We start from the raw sequence: 22,790 nt of genomic DNA, 5'->3' as shown, positions 1-22,790 counted from the left end.
TGAGCTCCGAGCCACGGGTGGGCAACAATCAACAGAAAGCATATATATTGGAAGCTGCGTGCAGTAAGACTAATTGAATATCCATTAGGTGATCTAGGTCTATCGTTCATATTAGGCCGTAAATTTTATGCTACCGAAATTCATTATCCATAACCAAAACTTCCATACACCCTTGGCGGAACCCCAACGGTTGCTGTGCAACAATTGTGCAAGGCAGACTGTCGTCAGTATAAATGGTAAGATTAAAGATTCTGTTCGAGAAAGAAAAGAAGAAGAGGAAAATGAGTGGACTGTCGTAGGTAAAGAACGCTCCTTGTCAGTCAAGTCGAGGAACGTAGTCATTAGACCTGGGCAGTTTTGCGTGCAGGCTTGAGATCTGAAAACACAACAAGCTTTTTCGGATATATGAGGGATATACTTCCACCATCGATGAACAGAGGACATGAGACCGAAACCTTCTTGGGTGACACGAAAAAACTAAACGGCTTCCGGAGTCACAGGGCGTGTGGTATGATTATCTTCTGTGGCACTTTCATCTTTCAGCAGCTGCTGGCAGAATGTGCTTCTCTTGCGAATCCACTCTCCAGCATAGAGGAAGGCCACCGGAATGGGAATGCAAGCCAGGCTTGCAAAGCCCAGGACCGATGTTCCCCATCCGACCCCAAGAGCTGAATACATCGGATCAGCTGCCAGGGGGAAGACGGCACCCAGAATGCTCCGCGTAATTACAGATGCTGCTAGGGCGCTAGCGGAATAAATCTTGTACGCATCGGTGACATAGGTCAACAGCGAAATGAAAATTATCTGGTATCCGAAGCCAAAGAACAGACCCGAGAGCACAGGCACCAACCAATAGATCTGCGGATTGGCGGTCCATCCTAGCCAAAAGAGACTAATGGTAAGACAAGGTCCGCCAATGCAGGCTACCGGGAGTCGCTGTAGCTCCGGAATGGTTGTCCATCTCTTCCCTTGTGCTTTGGCTCGCTCATAGATGACATCGTAATAAAGTGAGACAAAACCAGAGGATGCCGCGCCAATTCCGACTAACAGGCTTAGTAGGTGGTAATAATGATTCATTTTGGAGAAGGCACTTACTGGGTAAATAGCACAGCGACGTTTGCTTCACATCAAACCCGTAGGTCCCTGTGTTGATCGAGTCAGCAAACCTCCACACGCCAAGCGACAGTTCGTCGATCCATTCACTTGACAGAGAAAGAATAAGTGGGTAAGTACCTTCAAAGATGATAGGGTATGCTTGGAAGCAAAAAAAAATAAGCCCATAAGCAAAAGCAAGATATATTCCGCTGAATAGAATAATTGGCTCAGTGAACATCATGGTGATGGGTCTCGTCAAGGTCTCCTTCAAGCTGCATTGGATTGCGGTGCTCTGGAGCTCTCGCTGGGAGACATAACTATGGGTGGATGACTGCTTGTTTAGTATGGCGACACGCTTTTTCACAATAACCCGACTGAATGTCTCTGGCTTGGATGTTAGCTTTCTTGCGAGCATCAGCAGAGTAGATGTCAGCGCTGTATGCTTCACACACCTGGCAGGAAAAGCGAACTAAGCCAGCTACAGCCGACAAGGATGAGGTCGATGCGGAATGTCCATCGCCAGCCGTACTGCGCGCTGCACCCGGAAATAATGGGACCAACAATCGGACCAAAACTCGCCGCCTAAGTGATGATTAGAGGTCTTTCCCACAAATTTACTATTGGGGACAGCCTACCGCCATATAAAATGCCATGACTCGGCCCCGAGCACGTGGAGTCTCAAACATATCAGCGTAAACTCCACCTACCACGGTTTGAGGAGCGGCCCCCATGGCTCCGCATATGAATCGAAACACCAACATTGCTGGCCAGTTTGGGGCAAAGGTACACGCTATCGTGCCCAGGAGAAACACGGTGAAGCTACCAAGTAGAACAGGTCTCCTCCCGATTGTCTCGCTCAATGGACTGAAGAACAAGGGACCCACGACATAGCCAATAAGAAAGACGGCGGTGGGCAGAACCTTCTGCAGGTCACCTGTAACATTGAATTCTCGCATCATGGCTGGAACAACATTGCTGGGTAAAGAGGACGATATTCCGGAGTTGAGCACTAGGAAGAGTGCTGTAAGAACGGTGAACATTTTCTTTCCCTGATTGTTGCAGATGGTTTGCTGTTAGCTTAAGCATCCATAACCCGTCGCTTTGATCACTCACATGAGTCCAATTGACTGGATTTCTTGCAGAACCATGATCAAAGTCCACAAGGACTTGATCTTCTGTCAAGCGGGTGAGTCTGTATCCTTCACCGTCTGCCCACATTTTCCCTATCACGATGGTGGATGGGATGGCATCTTTCGTCCGGTTCCAATTTGGATCTATTCAGGGGATAGAGAAATAGGGTTAGCAATGCAAGGGACAGGCAACGATGAGGTCATACCGGAATGGTCGATCTCTCCGATGGGGGCAGTGAAACAGCGTTCTGTAGCCATGGCTGAGGCTTGCGCGTCGTGTATCACAGCAGATTGAGCCCCCTTTCAAATTGAACTTCCCGGCGTCTCCTTCAATCGTTGACGAGACGCGCGGGCTTTGAACACTTATAGAGCCCTCATAGTAGGAAATGAGTCACTGAATTTTCCCAATGATTGACTAGTCTAGTCAGTTATCTGAAGGGCCTTTCGCAGACAAGAGTCCACTACAATCTGGACCGTCAATACATCCTCGTGGCCCAATGAGCGATGTTGGATCTTCATCTTCTGCAACTGCAGCATCGGGGCCGGTCCGGCACCGGGGCCACAGAGCATCCCGGCGACGGCGCCGATCAGGAGCCGGGTTCAAAAACTGGCTTTCAAGGCCACACCATCTGTCATTGAAAGCAAAAGTCTGTCCTTGGCGAGTCTGCCCAAGCTCGGTGGATCAGATCCAGCTTTTCCCATCAAGGATTGATCAGCAAGCGGCATGCTATGCGCCAATTTTCCTGCTGGGTGGATAACGGGCAGGTTGGGTTCGGGAACGCAAGCACCGCACATATTCCCCTGGAAGTTCCTTACCGCATTTTCGAGCTATCTTTCTACCTTTAGCGTCGACAAGCATACCTAGTTGATCGCCTCGTGTAGTCCATGGTTCGACCCCGAATGGGTCGAATTCCTGATGGCGTACCCAGCTTACACGTCTATTGAGGGGGACAGGCCCGTCATGAATGAAGGATATAGTTCTTCCATAGGTAGCCAACCACTGCTACACTCCTGGACTATTGTGGAATTGACGGCATCATTGGTAAGAAGTCAAAGATGTCGTTCTGCTCCTCTTCGAACAAGCCGAATGAATCGGCAATGGGGTTACACATCGACCAATTGGGAGCTTCCATTGGCCCCGGCAGTCTGGCAGGGAGCTGTCTGCCAGGCGCAATTCTTTCAGCATTGGGTACCCCAGCGGCACCACTATCCTTGTCGGCCTGAGGGGTCATTGCGCCTGCCGGGTAGTTCACCTGTTCGGATGCCATCCCGGAAGAAGTTGACACATCCACCGGGACTCCGTATGTCCCTCTACCTAATGAGAACTGCCCATTGGCTTGTTCTGAGGGCTTTGTCACTTCTGCACAGTAGTCCCCATGCCCTCGTTGGCTAGCGACTAGGGCGCGACCGTAGTTGACGAAGATGGACACGGTACGGTGGATGTCCGGATAGGGCGGCTGCTTGAGAAAATCGCAGATCAGCTGGGCCCTCTCAAGCAGGAGATCCTGATCGATCAAGTCCGGACGCCATCGAGCAATCCGGAGAGCGAACGTTGCTTTTCAAGTTAGCTGACCTATCAAAAGCAATCGTGCCAGTCTCGTGCTACTTACTGACGAAGGCAAGGGTCAGGGCTGGATAGGTAGGAGACCACGTGAGTTGGCAGCGGTAGGCACTTTCTTGAATGAAGCAATCCAATTGATCCATGATGGTCGTAGCGAGAGCGCGCCACAAATGTGAGACATCCTTGTCGCCTATTGTCTCCGAGTTGGGATCAGCAGCACCGGATTGGAGTTTCTGGATACGGGCCAAGGAGGCGCATAGGACGAAGATTCGGGCGTAGTTCAACATCAACTTCAGACTACAGCGCTGGAAGGCACCAGCATGAAAGGCGTTGTCTACAATCCATCAATACTGGTCACTGATTGACGGCCTTCTTGCATCTGAGCACTTACTGCCATGGATTTCATCCCATGTGTTCCACCAGTTTTGCAGTCTTTTCATGACCGCAGGCAGCTCAACCAATACAATTTCATCAACGGTCTTGGCGTTCTCGATGGAAATGCGCGATTGGCCTGAACTCTAGTCAGCAGATAGTCAGTCCTCCGGGGAGACAATAGTACTTCGGAGCTGGTGGATCTCGATGATGGAAATGGTGCGCATATCACAGGGTAAGGATAGCGGATACTCGAGGAATTTGCGCAATTTCATCGTGTCCACTGCATCAATTCGTGATTTGCGGCCTGTTCCGGACGCCACGTCCAGTTCCAGTGTGAAGCTGATTAGCCAAGTCCTGGTCTGCCACACTAGCTTACGGTCTTCCATGGAAGCCGACAAAGAACTGCGCGGCACGTTTTCTTGAGACAGTAAGGCATCTAGCGATTTCTCTAGCCCGGAATCGAGGGCGGTACGCAAGATGAGTGCGGTTGAAAACCACGTCTTTTCAGAATAGGCTGCCAGCAGAATCATTCCTTGTACGGTTTCAACTTTGGTGGGGCGCTCAAAGAAACTATCCTCGGCCAGTCTCTGCGCTTCATCTTGAAGAACACGTTGAAGATGAGTATCACTCCGCAAGTCCATCACAGCCCGACTAGCGAGGTAGATGATGACAGAGAAGCAGAAAAGGGAGCGAGAGCGGACCGAATCGAACGTGTCCCGAATGGGATCGAACAGAGCCAGAAAGTTCTTACTGCCACCCATGAAGCTGACAGTCTGTTAGCATTGAATGAGTAGATGACCGATTCAGAGTGATACCATACCGGTCATACATCACTCGTGCATGCTCTTCACTGATGATCCCACGGGCGATGATATCGCTCTTAGGATCCGCTTTGCTGGAGCTGTCCATGAAGATCTGCGAGCCATCAACAGCTGCAGCTGAAGACTTCTTCCGAAGTACTCACGCTGCTTGATCCCAGTAAATTGACCGACATGGAGTGCATCACGGAAACCGGGGCGATCATGTCATTAGGACTCAACTGTTGGGGCTCCGGTGCATGTCGCTCTGCTGTTCCGGGCGAACTCAAATCCGCTGCGGCAGTAGACTCTGGAAGCGAATCGAGCGAGGCGTTGATTGGCACATCTTGTACTGTAGTGGATGTAGAGTAATCCTGTTCTCTGGGAGAAGGACTCCCGAATCCGTGTGGTTCGGTCCAAGGAGACCTTGCCGGTTGGCGCCTGTGTTCAAGCTATATATTAGTTCGGTTTCATTCCGTAGATGCTCTAAGAGAGGTATATTCCTCCCACCTAATAGGACGAGTTGCCGGGGATGACCGTCGGGTACTCTGTCGCCTTGCGCTCTCAACCGGATCCAGAATGCAATCCCGGCCCACGGCGCGACAACGGGCGCAAGGGACCTGGTTTCGGGCATCACAGCGCATTTTTTGCTTGCGACACCAGCGACATGCCTTGAAATAGCGCGTGGGAACATTTCCCGATCGGAAGCGTAGTTCCGGGACCGATTCGGACATGGTGGATGAGCCTTGGGGGAGGGTGAATTTGGGGGGAAGGGGAGCAATGAATTGCTTTCGCGGGGAAAGTGAGGGTCAATTCAGAGTCACTTTGTATCTAGTACTGCGTTACTTGATCGATGAGTGGTCACTAGTTAACAGTTACTAAGTCGCTAGCGGCTTCTTAGCCCGCTTGACTCATTCATCCCTGTTGCCTGTTGCCCCCCTCGCAGTCATCAACAGACCACTGGATAAGCAACAACAACAAACATCAAGCACAACAGAATGTCTCCATAATTTATCAGAGCATGGACTAACTATATCAATTCGGGATAGCTGCGGGACGTTCGGTCAAATCTTGGACGACTGGTTAATGTTATCCGCCGCGCGAAATAAACTTTGCTGCCACCATTTTCACCCAAAACCTTGACTGCACGGAGCAAAAAAGGGCATCTCGGTATACGTCCGCGAGGAACGATGACTTTCAAAGGGTCTTGTTGAACGGGTTGCCTCATCTGGGATCGAAGCAAGCAGGCACAACCCCTGATCTACAAAGCACATTGTCGGTTTCCCGAAAGCAACATCCACTCACGCCAGTGTCTCGACCATGTTGGTGCTGTTGGTGGTGCTTAGAAGTCAAGGAGAGCGGGTGTTCTGATGGATATGAGCTGGCATCGAAGTCCACATGTTCACCCGAGGCTTGCCCTACATTCGAGGTCCCCAATAACGCTAGTCTCCTCTATGTAATTTCTCGACTAAACACCTCCCTCCTCCGAGGGGCTGGTGGGTACAATCAGATGCTTCCCGTCTCCGACCCTAGTCAATCCCCCTGACAATGGCAAAGTGGGCTCCAGAAGACAGGCAGACATGAAATGAAGGCCCGCGTTCGTGGCTATCAGTGGGGCCATCACTGCTGCACTACTGCTACAAAAATACAGTAGTGAGTTCTTTTTGAATCACTGGGTGGACCTTAGTCCACCGCACTACGTGGCATCTGGGATACTTTTAACAGCGAGACTTTCTCTGATCGCGGTGGGCATGCAGTCGAATTCATCGTGACACCGTTGCAGAAGCATCATCCTTACAATGACCATCTCTGAAGCATCAGCTATCCCTCATGGATCACGGGTCCTGGTGACTGGGGCCAATAGCTTGGTCGGATCCAATGTGGCCGATCGGCTGCTTAGTCGCGGGTATCGTGTCAGGGGAACTGTGCGGAATGCGCAGAGACACCAATGGCTCGGAGATCTTTTCCGTGGCAAGTATGGAAAAGACAGCTTTGAGCTGGTCCAGGTCCAGGACATACAGCGTCCGGGGGCTTTTGATGAAGCTATGAAAGGTTCGTACACAATACATCATTCCCTTACGATGCCTCACTCATCAGGTGCTCAACTGTACAATTCAAAGGCGTCTCGGGAGTGGCACATGTAGTGACTATCTTTGCCGGTCCAAACGATGGTCCGGACGAGGTATTCGAATCCATAAAACAGCTGGACCACAATGTCCTTGCCTCCGCGGCAGCCGAGCCCAGCGTCAAGCGTTTCGTCTACACCTCCTCTTGCCAAGCGGCTAACACAATGGGCTTGGATGATCTGGATGGCAAGACAGTGATCACCTCGGAAACTTGGAACAAAACTGCCATTCAGCGAGCCAAAACGGGGTCTCCTGCTGAATGGAGAAGAGGGTTTGACATCTACAGCGCAAGCAAAGCCTTGGGGGAGCAAGGGATCTGGGAATGGGTGAGAGAGCACAAGCCCAGGTTCGTGGTAAATACCGGTAAGCACATCTCTCCCCATACCATCAAAATTATTTCCCAACGTTCTAAACTATCATGTCCAGTTCTACCCTCGTTGTGCTATGGTGCCTCTCTCGACCCAGAAAATCAAGGGTTTCCTTCCACACTATCATGGCCAGCAGCCATCATCAGGAATGATTGGGCCTCAGTTTCCGAACATGTGAAGGCCAACCTCCCAAATGGTACGTATGAGCCGCATCCTAACCCTAACCGATACGAAGGATAGAAGCTAATTCACCCTGAAGGAGGGTATTGTGTGGGCATTGAAGATGCCGCACTTCTGCATGTCGCGGCTTTGACCAATCCCACGGTCCAAAATGAACGCCTGTTCGCGTATGGCTGGCCTTTCTTCTGGAACGATTTAGCTACCATCTATCGGACCATATTCCCGAACCGCGAGCTGCCAACGGATTTGCCTGCTCGGGATAAGGATGCAGATCTATTGGACGTTAAGCCTTCGAGGCGGTCGGAAGATCTACTTAAAGAGATGGGCAAGCCGGGATGGAGTAGCCTCAAGGAGATTATCGTGGCCAATGCATATGGTCTGGTTTGAGGATTACTCATTAGCAGGAGTCGTTCGTCGATATGAGAAGCCCCATCCTGGTGCTCACATTCACATACACATTTAGTGTGTCGTTGAGCCCATTTGTACTCATGGGAAACCAACTATATTGAATACTTGACTGAATTAGATTGCTCAAATCAAGAGCATAAGTAAGCACAAACAGCATTAAACATTAAAATATCCCGTAAAACCGAAAATAGCCACCATCATGATCTATCGCTTGACAAAATCACTCTCCTGTTCAAGCCAATCCCCAAAGTCCTTCAATCCCGGGTGCTTCTTCCTCAGCTCGCCGATATCAACCTGGTAACCTTCGTCATGGAACCATCTGTACATATACCCCATATCCTTGATAGCGGCCAGCAGCAAGGAACATACGAACTGGAATGTCATGGGTATCCGCTGACCGGTCTTCTGCTGAAATACCTGTGCCATCTGATCGAAGGTCAAATCATCTCCCGCCAACGAGATCGCCCGACCCTTGTACTCATCCGGGTTAAGAAAGGCTTCTGCGCCAAAGTGACCAATGTCACTGACAGCAACCACCTGAAGGGGCTTCCCCTTCAGTGCCATTTTCCAGGACGTCGCAAAGACCTTGCCCAGGAAACCGGGGACCATGTTATCCATGAACGCCACAGGACGCAGAATAACCCAGTCCATATCGGTTCCCTTAGCTTTGTCCACCAGATGATGCTCGATGTGATGCTTTCTCAGAAAGTGAGGAACATCGGTCGGGTTGTTCCAGGAACGTTTCCCGCCACGATCCACGGAGCTGTAGACGAAGTACTTGACTTTTTGCTTGAGGGCCTCATCGATCAGTTTCTTTCCTTGTGCTTCCTCATCGACGTTGCTGCCGATGGCCACCTAGCAGAAACTGTTAGTATCTCATTGCTGGGATGAAGATTGAAAGAGCGGAGAAACCCCTACCTGAACACTAAAGACACCCCAAATCGGAGACGATGTTTGGGCGCGTGCATTGCGAAAGATGTCTGCCGGGTTGTCCAAGTTGCCTTCTACTAGTTTGATCTTGGAAGACAGCTGTTTCAACCGTTGAGCCGAAGCAGAAGAGGAGTCTCGCGTGACGGCTAAGATCTCCAACGGAGATTTTCGGGAGATGAGGTTTTGGATGAGAGAGCCTCCCTGTTTGCCGGTCGCGCCTGTTATGAGAATCGCGGTCATGATGGTGGATGTGTGGAGTAGTCGATGTGTGTAACTCTAGTGAAGATAGTACTAAGTATAGTCAAGACGGTGTTGGATGGGGATGATGATGAACTGATGTCGAACTTGGTACTACTTCTATCGTGATATATATACTGAGGTAGGACGACATGACGTGACTCCGAATAAGTCTTCCATAACCATCTTCACATAATCATCAGCATCATCTAAGACGATTAAGTCAGCCTCTCGGGATTCGGTCTTATCAATCTCATAGATTGACAGATCAGTTCTGTGATCGATTGGTTGTCTCAAGGAGAGTTCCTCGATCGGAGTGGCTCCAAGCCCCGAGATGACTAAAGCGCCACCCGATCGGCCTTGAGATCAAGCCCGATGCTTATTCCTTCTTTTTGCTCTTCATGCACTCAGGGCATCTGATGATGTCACCAACTTTCCCCATGCCTTTTATCAGTGAAGCTCAGGCTAGAACAGCCGAGGAATGTCTTTTTCATCAACTACCTAATCTTCAGCTTCACTCTGCTCAGAGTACAGACCACCCGAGTATGCTCCTGTGCTGCCCGTCCACCCACCCCACGGAGACCGAAGTGGGCTAGCAACTCGCATAGAACATGGAGATGATGATGAGTTCCTAAGTAATGACTTGATAATGGGACCATATACAATCATCTATGAAGCAAGCTACATTGATCAATGATGATCCGCGATTACTACCCCGGTAGTTAAGAAACGGCATAAAGATGTGGAACTTGCTTTTATGCATAAATCCTCTACCATTCAGTTGGATCCACTTTTGTCCCATGTTTCTGGCCTGATATTCGGCAACAGGCAATCCGACCGGAGCTTAACACTAATCAAGAACATCCGGCTTCCGATCAACGAGAGTCCCCATTCTTAAGATAAATACCCATGGGACCCATTCCCGACTCCCCAGCCTTCGGTATCCCGGCCACGATCTATCCAAACTCTAGCGCATAAACACCACCATTCCAACCATGTCCGGCCTCACAATCCATCACCTCCGCCTCTCTCAATCCGAGAGAATCACCTGGCTCTGCGAGGAGCTCGAGATCCCCTACACTCTGAAATGCTACAACCGCCAACCGCCCACTCTCCAAGCCCCAGATGAGTACCGCAAGCTCCACTGGTCCGGCACTGCCCCCATCATTGAAGACAACGGCGTCGCCTTAGGCGAAACCATGGCCATCATCGAATACATCCTGGCCAAATACGGAAAGGGCCGTCTAGTTCTATCCCCAGACCACTCCAAGTATGCAGACTACGTCTTCTGGCTGCACCGGGCACAGGGATCGACAATGCCATCCTTCATGGGGATGCTGTTCAGTCGGATGCGCGGTACCCCATCCGAAGAGGACTTTGTCTACAAGATGTCGGAATCGCGGGTGAAAGCCACCTGTGAGGCGATGGAGCAGCAACTAGCCAAGAACACATATTTGGCTGGAGAGGAGTTCACCGCGGCAGACTGCGTGTCTGTCTTCCATCTGACGACGCTGCGGCTGTTTATTCCCTACAGCCTTGAGGAGTATCCTCATATTGTGCGCTACTTGGAGCGTATCGGACAGCGTCCGGCGTACAAGAGGGCTATGGAGAAGGGTGATCCTGATCTGGTGCCTTTGTTGGCGGCGGCTGCGCCTGCTAAGTCGCTGCTGTGATGTGCAATTAAATAATGTATATATCTGAAGTGTAAACTAAAATCTGATTTCGTATGTCGAGATACGCTATCAGGAATATGTAATGTGCTTACCTTCATGAAAGGGCACAAATCCTCTATAAAGCCTAGCCTGACTACCTTGGTAGCAGGAAGATGGCGTATGCAAGTGCAGTTCGACTAGTGGCAACCAGATACTACGATGAACACTGCTCCAGATACTATATTTCTCATAGGATATCAGGCATAGACAACAACAGACTCACTTCCTATCCAGTCTATCCAACCTTTCCAACGCCCCCCTCCTCCCCATCCTCCCCAACCAGACTCTAAGATCAAACTCCCCCTCACTCAACTCCCCCTTTTCCCCAACAAACACAAACACATGTCCATTTTCCCTCCCAGGCTCTTTCCCATCCGTATACACAACCTCACAAGGTTCAGCACGATACCATCCCGTCTCATAATTCGCTAACTTTATCCCATGCTCGACAGACTCCACACGATAAATGACCCCCTTGACTACCGAGGAAGAAGTATCATCCGGTATTAGAGCCGGGTACTGTCCCCACAGTTTACAGGCATAGCCTGTTACATACGCAGGTCGTAGATCTATCTCCTGATCTGTGTCCAGAGATAGAATGTCTTGTAGCATGGAAGGATCCATCAACGTGCCGTAGAGGAAGTATGGACCTGTTGGGGCTGTTGTTGTGGGTGGAGGAGGTGGTTGAGGGACTGTCAGGGAGGGGGGCGGGACGGTTCGGAGATTTCGTATGACTGGGGATACTTTCGTGCGGGGGTCTGATGGGGGTGGAGGTGGAGGTGGAGGAGCAGTTTTGGTGACTGGGGGACACATTGTGATGAGATTGTAGACTGAGGAGTGTGTGGACAGAGGTAGAAGAGGGTTGAGGGAATGACGATGGATCGACAACCGGGGAAGCGTGGGTAAGCGCCGACGGCTAAGAATAGACTACTGGTCGATCACGGAACCTCAACGTGCCATATGCTAAGTGATATGCAATTGCAGATCAATTACATCAACCAAACGGTCGTTACGCTATCGACTTTCAAATGTGCCAGGAATGTCTTCTAGCCGAGGTATCAGGTGGGCAGGTGATGTTCATGCAACACATCTGTTACAGTAGACGAGAAATCAAGCTTCCAACATCCCAGTCATGGAGGCTGCTATCGGCTGTTACCGGCCGATAGCTAGTGGTAGCCGGATTTGTGACCTTAAAAATCCCGGTTGGCACTCCACTTCTACACCAAGCACTTCTGACCCTTGCGTCCGCGGCAGGGAGGACAGGGTTTTCCAGCATATACGCAGCAACAGCACTGGCAAAAGCCTGTAAGAGACCGTTATTCTCAGTTGGACTGGCTCAGGATGCAACTCAGACTCAAACTTGCGATGTAACACCATGCTGTATCAACTATTATATCCCCTAAGGTGCATTTCCAGGTCGCACAAGGCACCCATGGAATGCGGAGGCCCGATCGTGTTCGCCGATAAGAACCTGTCAAACCAGCCCAGTGCCGTCTAGACCCTGGTAAACTCGGCTATAGCACATACCAAACGCACGATGGCCTCCGTGAGGGTGTGCTCCTTACTTCGCATCGTTGCTGGAGGGGTCATGAGATATTTTCCGCCACACCACGGCCCTGCGCGAATTTGTCGCAAACATGGCCATACATAGTGGCTTCGGTTGGGTATATAAGCTCACTAATGGGGCCCCTCATGGGAGGAATTGAATCCAACCATGGGGCTCGTTGCGGAAACCCGACAGGCAATCCGGGACTCCCCCCGGGGGGTCTTCAACTGGTACTTGTTGATGAACATTGCCATTTTCGCACTGTCTGGAATCAGTAGGGGGTTCGATGAAGGTAGAGAGTGAAGATCATATGTCATGCAGGGTGCTGATCTTCGCAGCGAACATCGCATCGCTGGTCGTGCAATCTCGGTTTCGGATCAAATTCGGGCTCGGCCAGCAATCCCCCGACGAATATGCCAATACTAAAGGTTGGATTGTGTCAATGTTCACGGCTGGAATGACTCTGGGCTGTCTGCTAGTAAGCTAGCTACGCAGGAAATGAATATATGTCGGGCTGACAGCGACTGTAGTGTTTACCCTTCAATGATCGAATTGGGCGGCGGTGGACGATGCGACTGTCGACCCTAGTATATATCTCTGGAGTGTTGGGACAGGGTCTCTGTAATGGGAACCTGTCCGGACTATACGCATCGAGACTGATCGCGGGTCTTGGGGTGGGCGGCTTGACTGTGACTCCTCCGATGTATATCTCCGAGGTACGCAAATGATCCTTGAAAGGGGACTGGGACAGACTGACTGTATTGCAGGTTGCCCCTAAGACCATCCGGGGGCTGCTCGCAGTCCAGTTTGCCGCATGTCAGCAACTGGGGGTTGTTTTTGGGTTCTTCATCAACTATGGTATTACCAAGAACTACGATGGAACAGATATGCAGTGGATGTTCCCAACCTTGATCCAACTGGTCCCTGCCGCAGTCTGGGGCCTGGGACTCCTGGTCTGTGAAGAATCTCCCCGGTGGCTGCTGTACGTGGGTAGGCGAACCCAGGCCGTATCGGTACTGGCTAAGCTGCGTCATTTGCCGTCGAGTCACCCAACTGTAGTCGCAGAGATTGCGGTCATGGAATTTCAGATCCTGCAGGAGCGAGAAGCGGCCTCGGGCACATCACAATGGCACCTAATCAAGGAGACGGTTGTCCCGGTGGAGAACCGGCGTCGGTTCTGTCTAGTGATGCTGGCACATCTGTTTTCGCAATGGTCCGGAGGCAACGCCATCACGCAGTACTTGCCCACGATCTTAGGCTATCTGGGGACGACCGGGGATGCCTTGTCCCTGACTACGGCCCTCTATGCCGTGGTCAAGTTTGCCGCCTTGCTGATCTTCTCACTCGTAGTGGTGGACTTTGTCGGCCGACGACGGTCTCTTATGGCGGGAATCACCCTTCAGATCGTGACGCTGGCATATCTTGCTTGTTACCTGGGCATTTCGCGACAGATGTCGACGACGACCATCCTCCACGCGGCCAGCGCGACGCATGCCTCGAGAGCAGCGATCGCAGCCATCTTTGTGCACGGGGTTGGGTGGGTGATCGGATGGTTCTCGATGCCCTTTCTGATCGGATCGGAAATCTTTCCCATCCGGATCCGATCGCTGGCCTTGTCGATGGGAATGGCGGGGCACTGGCTGTTCGCGTTTGGGTGCACGCGGGCGACGCCTGACTTACTGGACGTAATGGAGGAATGGGGAGCCTTTGCATTCTTTGCGGGCATCTGCCTTGTCTCGCTGGTGTATGTGTTTTTTGCGATGCCGGTAAGTGAAGTAACTCCTTGGGTGACGGTGGAGGGTAGTGAGAGACAAACGACGTGGGGAACTGACCGCACGCAGGACACGACGGGCCGATCGCTCGAGGCACTGGATGGACTGTTCCAACGGCCGTGGTACACGGTTTATCAGGTAGCGTATGCAAAGAAGGAGGACGAGGAAATCGAAGTGCAAGCGATACAAGAACGGGGGAAGTCGGAGTTGGCGATGGCGGAGGAAGCATAAAGAGCAAATTGGGCCACCATATGATTGATGGTGGGGGCTGTTGGTGCAACTGATCCCATCCTTTTTCTTTCCATGTATCATGAAGCACGTGGGGGTTTTATTCTAGTGGTAAGCTCTGATTAGTAGATAGACGATGGAGCAACACGAATCATGGGAAAAATCCATAGCCGCTTGGGTGTTATAGTCGGGTGTGATAATGATAATATTAAACTTCAGGAGGGAGTAGTAGAAGGACGCATGCGATGCGACTGCAACCCCGGAAAAGTTTCAGACCAGACCCTGAGAGGGGAGAAGAAGCAGAAAGAAAAAAGTAGCGATTGGTGGAGGAATCCGAGATACTTTCTGATTTCCACCCCCAAAGGATCAATCCAGGAAGGCCAGCCGAGCAGTGCGACCAACGGCTCTGCCTTCATTGGCCAGTTGTGGATTAAGCTTGGCTGGAGGGGGAAAGAACGAACACTGACTCAGTTGGACTTGAGTTCGTATTTAGTAGTTACTAGTAACTACTATTTATACCCATAAGTACATACCCAGACAGACTTGATAAGAATAGAGTGGTTGGTTACATCACTGCCAGCCATGTGTCAACCATGTGGGAAGGAGGAGGGAATTCATCCATAGTGATGTAGTATACAGCGACAAGACCTATCATATATCCACCAGAGTGCAGAATGGAGAACAAAAAAGAGTCAAGCTTTGGACATGATGCATGCACCCAACGGTTTTTTATCCTTTTCCCTTTTCAATAAAACAAACTCGCACAGACCGCTGAGAAGAACCACAGAACCGGCCCTCCCATCCGACCCAGGGTTTCCGTCATTTTGCTCTCCGTCACCTGAAACAATTAGTAGGAATGAATACTCAGTGGGAAGAGGGAATGGAACCAACCTTCCAGACCCTGCTTGATGTCATCTTCTCTTAAGTGGATATTCTCGGATATTAATAACCGGTGTCCGAGTTAGTGTGTCTCCATCTTAATTTACTAGTATTCTCCATCTCCATCCTTAATCCCATCCCATCTCATCTCTCCGCGTCCTCCGCCGCAACCTGGCTCTTTTCTCCCTCTCCCTCATCTTTCTCTCTACTTCTCTCTTTCTCTCTCGTATCCTTATCTCGAGAGATACCTCTCAATTCCCACACCCACACACCCACCTTCCTTGTCCTTGTCCTTCCTCAGTCTGACTTCCAACCAACTCACTTCCCATGCGCCATTCCCGGCGACACCCGAGCCATGGCGGAGGGAATGCGCGACGAGCAAGAAGGGCCATCGCGGGCCTCGACCGTGCCTGCCATCATCACCACCAACGCCTCGTCGTCCAGCATCATACACCACGATTTGTCCACCTCCGCCTCCAATAGTCCTACCATCTTCAATCGCGGCGATCACAGTCCCAGTTCTCCCAATCCTAGTCTCCTCCGCTCCTCGCAAAGTTTTCCTATCGGTACGTCCCAATTACAACCATAACCACTGCTGCCACTTGAACTTCTCTCCCCTACCTCCCGCAAGGCTCGCCCCGGTCGCGCTGGCCAGTCATCTTCTTTTCCATACCCTCCGACCGGACCCAATCCATCAATTCACGATTGTGAGCATCGTTGGCTTACTCTTCCTCCGCCCGGGGGATTATCCTGTGCAGGCTCCGCCTCCGATGTGACCGCTGCGTCGAACGGATACCAACAGCATGCCAGAAAGGATTCCCGCACCCTTCCGGCCGCCAGCAACGGCTCCGTCAAGAATCTCGCCTCCTCCCCTACCTTTGTCCAGTCCAGCGCCGACTCCAGCGCCATCGATCCCCTATCTCAAGTAAGGCTCCATACTGTGTATTTTGTGCCTCTGGATTCGCCTCGGCCGGTTGATTGACTCTGTGCGTCGCGATAGCATATCATCAAACGAACCAACACCCAAAAAACCATTCCGTTGAAGCTGTTAGGGAGAGCCTCCACCGAGGCGGAGTTGGGCGGAAGCGATCCACGCGCCTCGTTGGACCATGGCTCTGCCCGCGGAGAGACCGCGATGTATACGAAGGCTCCGAAGGAGAAGAAGTAAGTGCCAGTTGGCCTCGCCCGGCGCCGAGTCAGCCAATGTTTCCCTCTCAGCCCCCGGCTGACGGCGTGACCCCGCACTGTGTCACCCGTCGCTCGTTGCTTCTTATCCCCATGCAGTTCCTACCCAGGAACCTACAGCTAATTCGGTGGGCTTCCCTTTCATAGGAAAGGGGTATCCTTCTTGAGTCGAATCATCCCCGGCAAGAAGAAGACCGAGTACCCGGACGACGAGGACGATGTCTCCGAGCCCGAAACTAGCCGCATGGATCCCGACGCTGCCGCTCAGCCCATAGGCTTCGTACCACGATTTCCTCCCCCGCCGAAGTACATCCGCGTGCGCGCACACTACAAGAAGGAGAAGACGTTTAACCGGGTCTTCCTGGCTCAGGAGCTGGACGGCGCCGACGACTCGGCCAGCGTCTCGGACCATGACGCCATCTCCACGGCAGGCCCGCAGAACGAAAAATATACGGGCAAGGCGATCTGGGCGCTAGTGTTCTCCAATGATGGCAAATACATGGCTGCCGCCGGGCAGGACCGCAAGGTGCGCGTCTGGCAAGTCGTGGCGTCGCCAGAGGATCGGACCTCCAGTGAGCCGGGCAGTGACGACGATGCGCCACGACTCAACGCACAAGTGTTCAAAACGCAACCGGTCCAGGTGTACGAGGGCCATACCGGCAGTATCCTGGACCTCAGCTGGAGCAAGGTACCATGAAAACTGACTAATAGGCGGTTGCAATGCGTAGCATCCACTAATGCGGGCGACAGAACAATTTCCTGCTATCCTCCTCCATGGACAAGACCGTCCGGCTGTGGCATGTCAGCCGACCCGAGTGTCTCTGCTGCTTCCAACACAGCGATTTCGTCACCTCCATCCAATTCCACCCACGCGATGACCGGTTCTTCCTAGCGGGATCGCTGGATACGAAACTGCGACTCTGGAGTATTCCCGACAAGAGCGTGGCTTTCGTGGCCACGGTCCCCGACATGATTACCGCGGTGGCATTCACACCGGACGGACGACATTCGATCTCGGGCAGTCTGAACGGACTGTGCAATATCTACGAGACCGACGGCCTCAAGGCGGTTGGACAGATTCACGTGCGCTCTGCGCGTGGTCGCAACGCCAAGGGCAGCAAAATCACCGGAATCGACACCATGTCGTTGCCGCATGGCGACCCGCACGGCGAGGTCAAACTGCTCATCACCAGCAATGACTCCCGCATTCGACTCTACAACTTTCGCGACCGGACGCTGGAGGCCAAATACCGCGGCAATGAGAACACATGCAGCCAGATCCGCGCCTCCTTCAGCAATGACGGCAAACACATCATCTGCGGCAGTGAGGATCGCCGCACTTATGTCTGGCCGGTGGGGCCCGTGGAGAAAGACGCCGACAAACGGGCCGTAGAGATCTTTGACACGCAATCCGCCCTGGTGACGGCCGCCATCATGGCGCCCACCCGGGCCAAACAGGTCTTGGGATTTTCCGAGGATCCCGTCTACGATATCTGCAATCCGCCTCCCGTGACGCTCGTCAGTCAGGCGGACAAGGAGAATGGACGATCGAACCGCATGTCGGCGGCTAGTAAGCTGGCGCAAGAGTCTCCGACGTTCATGTCGCGGTCCACGCACCCGGACGGGAACATCCTCATCGTGGCAGACTATGCGGGGAAGATCAAAGTCTTGCGACAAGACTGTGCCTACCTGAAACGGCGCTACGACAGTTGGGACACGCATTCCACGATATCACGACGCATCTTACGACGCACCAACTCGGCGCGCCACAGCATTGCCTCTTCCATCGGCAAGGATTCCATGAAGACGACGCCGTCGGAGCGCATCATTTCGTGGCGCAACTCTGTTATCCGACATGGCAACCGCTCCGGCATGCGCACGCCGCGCACCCGCAGCCCGTCTCCCCACAAGTCCGTGCGCGACACTCTGCCGGGCTACGCCAGCCCGGGACGAGTCTCGACGGGAGCACGACCCGATTCACGCTCTATCTATACCACCTCCCCTCCGCCCTCCGCGTATAAAAATTCCATGGACAGCCGACGATCCAGCGCAGACACCACCCGGAATGGGCACAACGGTGCTGCAGTCGACAGCAGGCAGCCCGTCGCCGGGACCACCTGGTTCCCCAAGGGCGGCGACAAAGATAACCCGCTCTGGTTGCAAGGGGAGCAGAGCTACGCATTCTACAATAAAATTGCGCATGATGCAATGACGGTGCAGAATCGCAAACGAACCGAGGGTAACGGACTCCTCACTCCGCATCGACTGTCGGTGCCGGGGGAGCGCCAAATGAGCCTGGGCAGCGCGCTGAGCAGCGACTATGCATCGTCGAACGGGGACGGGGACGACGGCGAAGTGTTGAAATGCGATAATTGCCGGGGAACGAATTTCCGAGCGACCAAAGCAAGAAATGGGAAGCAGCGACTAGTGTGTGTGCGATGCGCACGACCTATTAGCTGATGCACAGTGTATATGATGTTGGATCAGGACGGGCCTGGACATTAGGATGATTGATGTATATGAGCATGTAATTAGCTGTGTATGTATGTACAATAGCCTACAGGATAACAGTAGGCATCTATACGAGGGACGACTGATGAATAACGATGAATTGGCCAAAATCAATTAATTAGAGTCATGGATAATCGAGTAGTAGTAGTTTGCCGAGCTGTAGCATACTATGGGTGTCGAGCTGTCAATCGACTTGCGGCACCACACACCGCCCGCTAGCTCAAGCACCACCTAACCACCAACCTTCAACTTCCACCTCCGAGCGGCGCCGCAAAACACCAGAAATATAATCCAGCTTCACATCACCAACCCAGTTGACCTCTACACCACGATTCCACTCTACCACTTTCAACTCCGCGCCCCAAACCATCTGAAGTTTATACCCTCTGTATCAGAGGAACCAACCACCACCAAAATGCCCTACCTCCCAACCTCACAATCCTACCTCGAACAATCCTCTCTCCTCCTGCAAGCCTACCCAGACACGGTACATCTTCTCCCCCCTCCCCAACTACCTATCACCTAAACAATAACTAACAAAAAGATCCCGGTATAGAGAATCACAACAAAATACACCTTCCCCCGCACATCCACATCCACAAAACCCTCCTCCTCCACAACACAATCCCAACAACCCACATCTACAGAAGAAACCGAACCCAAACCCCGCATTGCCGTCCTCGAACTCAAGACCTATCACCCGGGATCCGGCATCTGTTTGAAATACCGCACGAACAAGGGCGCCGAGGTGGGACGGTTGATTACCTCGTTGGGGAAGTTGGCGGCTGGGGCTGATGTTGAGGGGTTGGGGTTGGGTAATAATCCTACTACTGCTGCTGGTGGTGGTGCTGCTGGGGATGTGGAGATGGGGGATGCTCCTACTGCTGCTGCTACTGCTGAGGGACAGACGGTAGCTGGGGAGGGGGGTAATACTGGTGCAGCTGGGAAGGGAGGGAAAGGGAAGAAGAAGGGGGGGAAGGGGAAGAGGTGATCTATTAATTCCTCAATTTCATTGTTTCTATGGATGATATCTTGTTTCTTAAAAATGTGCATATTCATACAAAGCTTTGGCATTGTGGTGAGGATACATGGTGTTCATGCAGCTGCGAGAATGTAGCTATCCGTCTTCATCCCGTCGGTGCATTGATTACTGCACTCATGGTTGGGGGATTACACTACACCTATGCTACGTGCAGGTTCAAGCCATCAAATGATATCCAATGTACATTTCTCTAAATACAGGAGTCAAACATTAACAATTATAAGAAAAAAGGAATCAATCCCATCCAATCAACGCCAATCCCATGCGTATAGTCAAATATCCTCGTAAACACCCAGAATCAAACATATCGTGGCTGGTGCCAACAACCGGGTATAGTGGCATCATTTTGTTGCGGTGTTTAGAAGTCCTCATCGAAGCTGAGACCGTTACCGTTGGTCTTCGGCTCCTCTTCCTTCTTCGTGCTGGCCATGACACCAGCCTTCTGGTAGTCACCCACCCGCTTCTCAAAGAAGTTGGTCTTACCCGCCAGCGAGATCGACTCCATGAAGTCGAAGGGGTTCGTGGCGTTGTAGTACTTCTTGTTGCCAAGGGCCACCAACAGGCGGTCCGCGACGAACTCGATGTACTGGCACATCAGCTTAGAGTTCATGCCCAGCAGAGCACAGGGCAGAGCGTCAGTCAGGAACTCCTGCTCAATGCCGACGGCCTCGACGATGATGTCCTCAACAACCTGCTTGCTGGGGCGGTTGTTCAGGTGGGAGAACAACAGGCAGGCGAAGTCGGTGTGCAGACCCTCATCACGAGAGATGAGCTCGTTGGAGAAGGTCAGACCAGGCATGAGACCACGCTTCTTGAGCCAGAAGATGGAAGCGAAGGAACCGGAGAAGAAAATACCCTCCACGGCAGCGAAAGCAACGAGACGCTGAGCGAAGGTAGATTCCCTGTCCTGGATCCACTTGATGGCCCAATCGGCCTTCTTGGCAATGCAGGGGACTGCAGGGGGTTAGCATCCATTGACCAATCACAATCCCGGTTGGAGGTACATACTGGTATCAATAGCGTCGAAGAGGTAGGTGCGCTGCTTGGGTTCCTTGATGTAGGTATCGATGAGGAGAGAGTAGGTCTCGGAGTGGATGTTCTCCATCATGATCTGGAAACCGTAGAAGCAACGAGCCTCAGGGACCTGGACCTCGCCGCTGAAGCGCTCGACGAGGTTCTCGTTGACAATGCCATCGGAGGCAGCGAAGAACGCGAGAACGTGGGAGATGAAGTAGCGCTCGTCGTCGTTCAGGCGGTTGTGCCAGTCGTGCAAATCCTTGGAAAGATCAATTTCCTCGGCGGTCCAGAAAGAGGCCTCGGCCTTCTTGTACATCTGCCAGATCTGTCGGGTGCGAGAATGCGGCGTTAGCGCACATGCCAATTGTCGCGGGCGGGAAGTGAAAAATTCCACTTTACGCGTAACGCGTAACGCGCGTGTCACTCACCTCGTGGTACTTGATGGGGAAAAGAACGAAACGGTGAGGGTTCTCTTGGAGCAGAGGCTCGTTGGCCTCCATCTCCTTGATACCGGGCGCAACCTTGGGGGCTTCGACGGGCTTCTCGACGGGCTTCTCGGCGGTCACGTCGACGGCAGCAGGCGCGTTCTCCTTGCCACCGAAGTTGAGCTTCTTAACAGGCGAATCGCTCATCTTGAGGTTCTCGAGGGAGGAAGCAGCCTATGGAAGCAACGCGTGTTAGCTTATCTGCCTGTAATTACGCGTCGAGGGTGGGAGGCGAGAGACGTGACATCACATACCTGCTTGGAGGGAGTGAGTTGTACAGACATGGTGTTGGTTGTGTGTAGGTGAAGGAGATAGAAGTCAAAGAGGAATTGATCACACAGACACAGAAAAACACTCCAATAGACTGAGCTGGTGGTGGGATGTGAAGAAAAAGAGCTGCAGCGAGGGAGGGCGAGGCGACAAGAAATACTCGCCGGCAGACGAGGACGTGATCCTTAGCGCGACGGGCGAGTCACGTCGCACGTGACTTGGCGCGACTTTGGACCCGGTGGCTGGCAGGAACAACTATTGATCCGGACGGGTTGTTGATGTTCGGCGCGTCCATCACGTCTTGAACTCTGTCAGACTCCATCCTCACACCACCGGCTGGATTCTCATCCGGTGTTTCGATCTCCACTGATCCATTATTCCTGTATCATTAGCTGCAAGACCTGCAGCAAGTTTCCTGAATCGTCCTCTCCACATTCCTGAAGAGGCGGGTGCCTGGAGACAAGTCCGGAGCACGTCGATGCCTATGATTGCCTAGAGGCTCTAGTGTGAAAAAGTAGTCGCGTCTCGTAACCAGCTGCTATCTTATCAGATCGAACTCCCATCTTTGAGCCCCTCGATCGATTCTGTCAATCCATTCACTGCAATCTCTCCCTCTATCCCTTTTCAGTAATATGTAGTTATCATATAAGATTTCACATCTCTCATTATACATTTACACCAATCATTGGATGATGATACTTGTCTCATGTCTCCATCTCCCAACCCACCTATACCGTACCTTACTGTCTTACCAATCCCTGCAGTCTGCTTAGGTACTCTTTACGACATCATCAATCAGCCGAGCTCATCCGCCATCTCCACTCGGTTTAATCCGAGCTGAACAGAAATTTTGGATCGCCGAGCCCCGAGTTGGGTTACTCCGACGGCCAAGAAGCAAGAGCGTCTGTGCTGAACGCGTCGCGTCTTGCATCCCCC

At 52.2% G+C, this 22,790-nt stretch overlaps 10 protein-coding genes across 10 annotated transcripts; 5 read left to right on the top strand and 5 right to left on the bottom strand.

The window, feature by feature from the left end:
• Positions 1 to 477: 477 nt before the first annotated feature.
• AKAW2_41304S (putative MFS multidrug transporter) lies at positions 478 to 2,483 on the bottom strand (the record flags this gene model as incomplete). The annotated part of the gene is made up of 7 exons (XM_041689728.1): positions 478 to 1,043; positions 1,096 to 1,143; positions 1,234 to 1,479; positions 1,548 to 1,677; positions 1,731 to 2,144; positions 2,209 to 2,369; positions 2,432 to 2,483. The coding sequence occupies 7 exons, from the start codon at positions 2,481 to 2,483 to the stop codon at positions 478 to 480; spliced, it is 1,617 nt and encodes a 538-aa protein (XP_041543384.1).
• Positions 2,484 to 3,241: 758 nt separating this feature from the next.
• AKAW2_41303S (uncharacterized protein) lies at positions 3,242 to 5,692 on the bottom strand (the record flags this gene model as incomplete). The annotated part of the gene is made up of 7 exons (XM_041689727.1): positions 3,242 to 3,780; positions 3,836 to 4,120; positions 4,178 to 4,297; positions 4,346 to 4,926; positions 4,982 to 5,076; positions 5,126 to 5,399; positions 5,469 to 5,692. The coding sequence occupies 7 exons, from the start codon at positions 5,690 to 5,692 to the stop codon at positions 3,242 to 3,244; spliced, it is 2,118 nt and encodes a 705-aa protein (XP_041543383.1).
• Positions 5,693 to 6,757: 1,065 nt separating this feature from the next.
• On the top strand, positions 6,758 to 8,019 carry AKAW2_41302A (uncharacterized protein; the record flags this gene model as incomplete). Its single annotated transcript, XM_041689726.1, has 4 exons — positions 6,758 to 7,010; positions 7,079 to 7,447; positions 7,511 to 7,648; positions 7,712 to 8,019. The coding sequence occupies 4 exons, from the start codon at positions 6,758 to 6,760 to the stop codon at positions 8,017 to 8,019; spliced, it is 1,068 nt and encodes a 355-aa protein (XP_041543382.1).
• Positions 8,020 to 8,244: 225 nt separating this feature from the next.
• AKAW2_41301S (nucleoside-diphosphate-sugar epimerase family protein) lies at positions 8,245 to 9,210 on the bottom strand (the record flags this gene model as incomplete). Its single annotated transcript, XM_041689725.1, has 2 exons — positions 8,245 to 8,895; positions 8,959 to 9,210. The coding sequence occupies 2 exons, from the start codon at positions 9,208 to 9,210 to the stop codon at positions 8,245 to 8,247; spliced, it is 903 nt and encodes a 300-aa protein (XP_041543381.1).
• A 992-nt stretch (positions 9,211 to 10,202) lies between these two features.
• Positions 10,203 to 10,880, top strand: AKAW2_41300A (glutathione S-transferase family protein; the record flags this gene model as incomplete). Its single annotated transcript, XM_041689724.1, has 1 exon — positions 10,203 to 10,880. One exon carries the CDS (start codon positions 10,203 to 10,205, stop codon positions 10,878 to 10,880), a length of 678 nt encoding a protein of 225 aa, XP_041543380.1.
• Positions 10,881 to 11,138: 258 nt separating this feature from the next.
• AKAW2_41299S (gamma-glutamylcyclotransferase family protein) lies at positions 11,139 to 11,732 on the bottom strand (the record flags this gene model as incomplete). The annotated part of the gene is made up of 1 exon (XM_041689722.1): positions 11,139 to 11,732. One exon carries the CDS (start codon positions 11,730 to 11,732, stop codon positions 11,139 to 11,141), a length of 594 nt encoding a protein of 197 aa, XP_041543379.1.
• Positions 11,733 to 12,633: 901 nt separating this feature from the next.
• AKAW2_41298A (uncharacterized protein) lies at positions 12,634 to 14,468 on the top strand (the record flags this gene model as incomplete). Its single annotated transcript, XM_041689721.1, has 5 exons — positions 12,634 to 12,757; positions 12,804 to 12,943; positions 12,996 to 13,181; positions 13,233 to 14,231; positions 14,307 to 14,468. The coding sequence occupies 5 exons, from the start codon at positions 12,634 to 12,636 to the stop codon at positions 14,466 to 14,468; spliced, it is 1,611 nt and encodes a 536-aa protein (XP_041543378.1).
• A 1,231-nt stretch (positions 14,469 to 15,699) lies between these two features.
• AKAW2_41297A (WD40 repeat domain-containing protein) lies at positions 15,700 to 18,989 on the top strand (the record flags this gene model as incomplete). Its single annotated transcript, XM_041689720.1, has 5 exons — positions 15,700 to 15,910; positions 16,103 to 16,269; positions 16,345 to 16,508; positions 16,677 to 17,217; positions 17,280 to 18,989. The coding sequence occupies 5 exons, from the start codon at positions 15,700 to 15,702 to the stop codon at positions 18,987 to 18,989; spliced, it is 2,793 nt and encodes a 930-aa protein (XP_041543377.1).
• Positions 18,990 to 19,455: 466 nt separating this feature from the next.
• AKAW2_41296A (SRP9/SRP21 family protein) lies at positions 19,456 to 20,031 on the top strand (the record flags this gene model as incomplete). Its single annotated transcript, XM_041689719.1, has 2 exons — positions 19,456 to 19,527; positions 19,597 to 20,031. 2 exons carry the CDS (start codon positions 19,456 to 19,458, stop codon positions 20,029 to 20,031), a joined length of 507 nt encoding a protein of 168 aa, XP_041543376.1.
• Positions 20,032 to 20,440: 409 nt separating this feature from the next.
• Positions 20,441 to 21,868, bottom strand: RNR2 (ribonucleotide-diphosphate reductase subunit RNR2; the record flags this gene model as incomplete). Its single annotated transcript, XM_041689718.1, has 4 exons — positions 20,441 to 21,036; positions 21,091 to 21,424; positions 21,528 to 21,758; positions 21,839 to 21,868. The coding sequence occupies 4 exons, from the start codon at positions 21,866 to 21,868 to the stop codon at positions 20,441 to 20,443; spliced, it is 1,191 nt and encodes a 396-aa protein (XP_041543375.1).
• Between the last annotated feature and the right edge of the window lie 922 nt (positions 21,869 to 22,790).

Source organism: Aspergillus luchuensis, chromosome 4 (genome assembly GCF_016861625.1).
Source record: "Aspergillus luchuensis IFO 4308 DNA, chromosome 4, nearly complete sequence".
Taxonomy (NCBI): Eukaryota; Fungi; Ascomycota; class Eurotiomycetes; order Eurotiales; family Aspergillaceae; genus Aspergillus; species Aspergillus luchuensis.
Note: the sequence above shows the minus strand (reverse complement) of the source record. Positions and strands in the feature narration are given on the sequence as shown.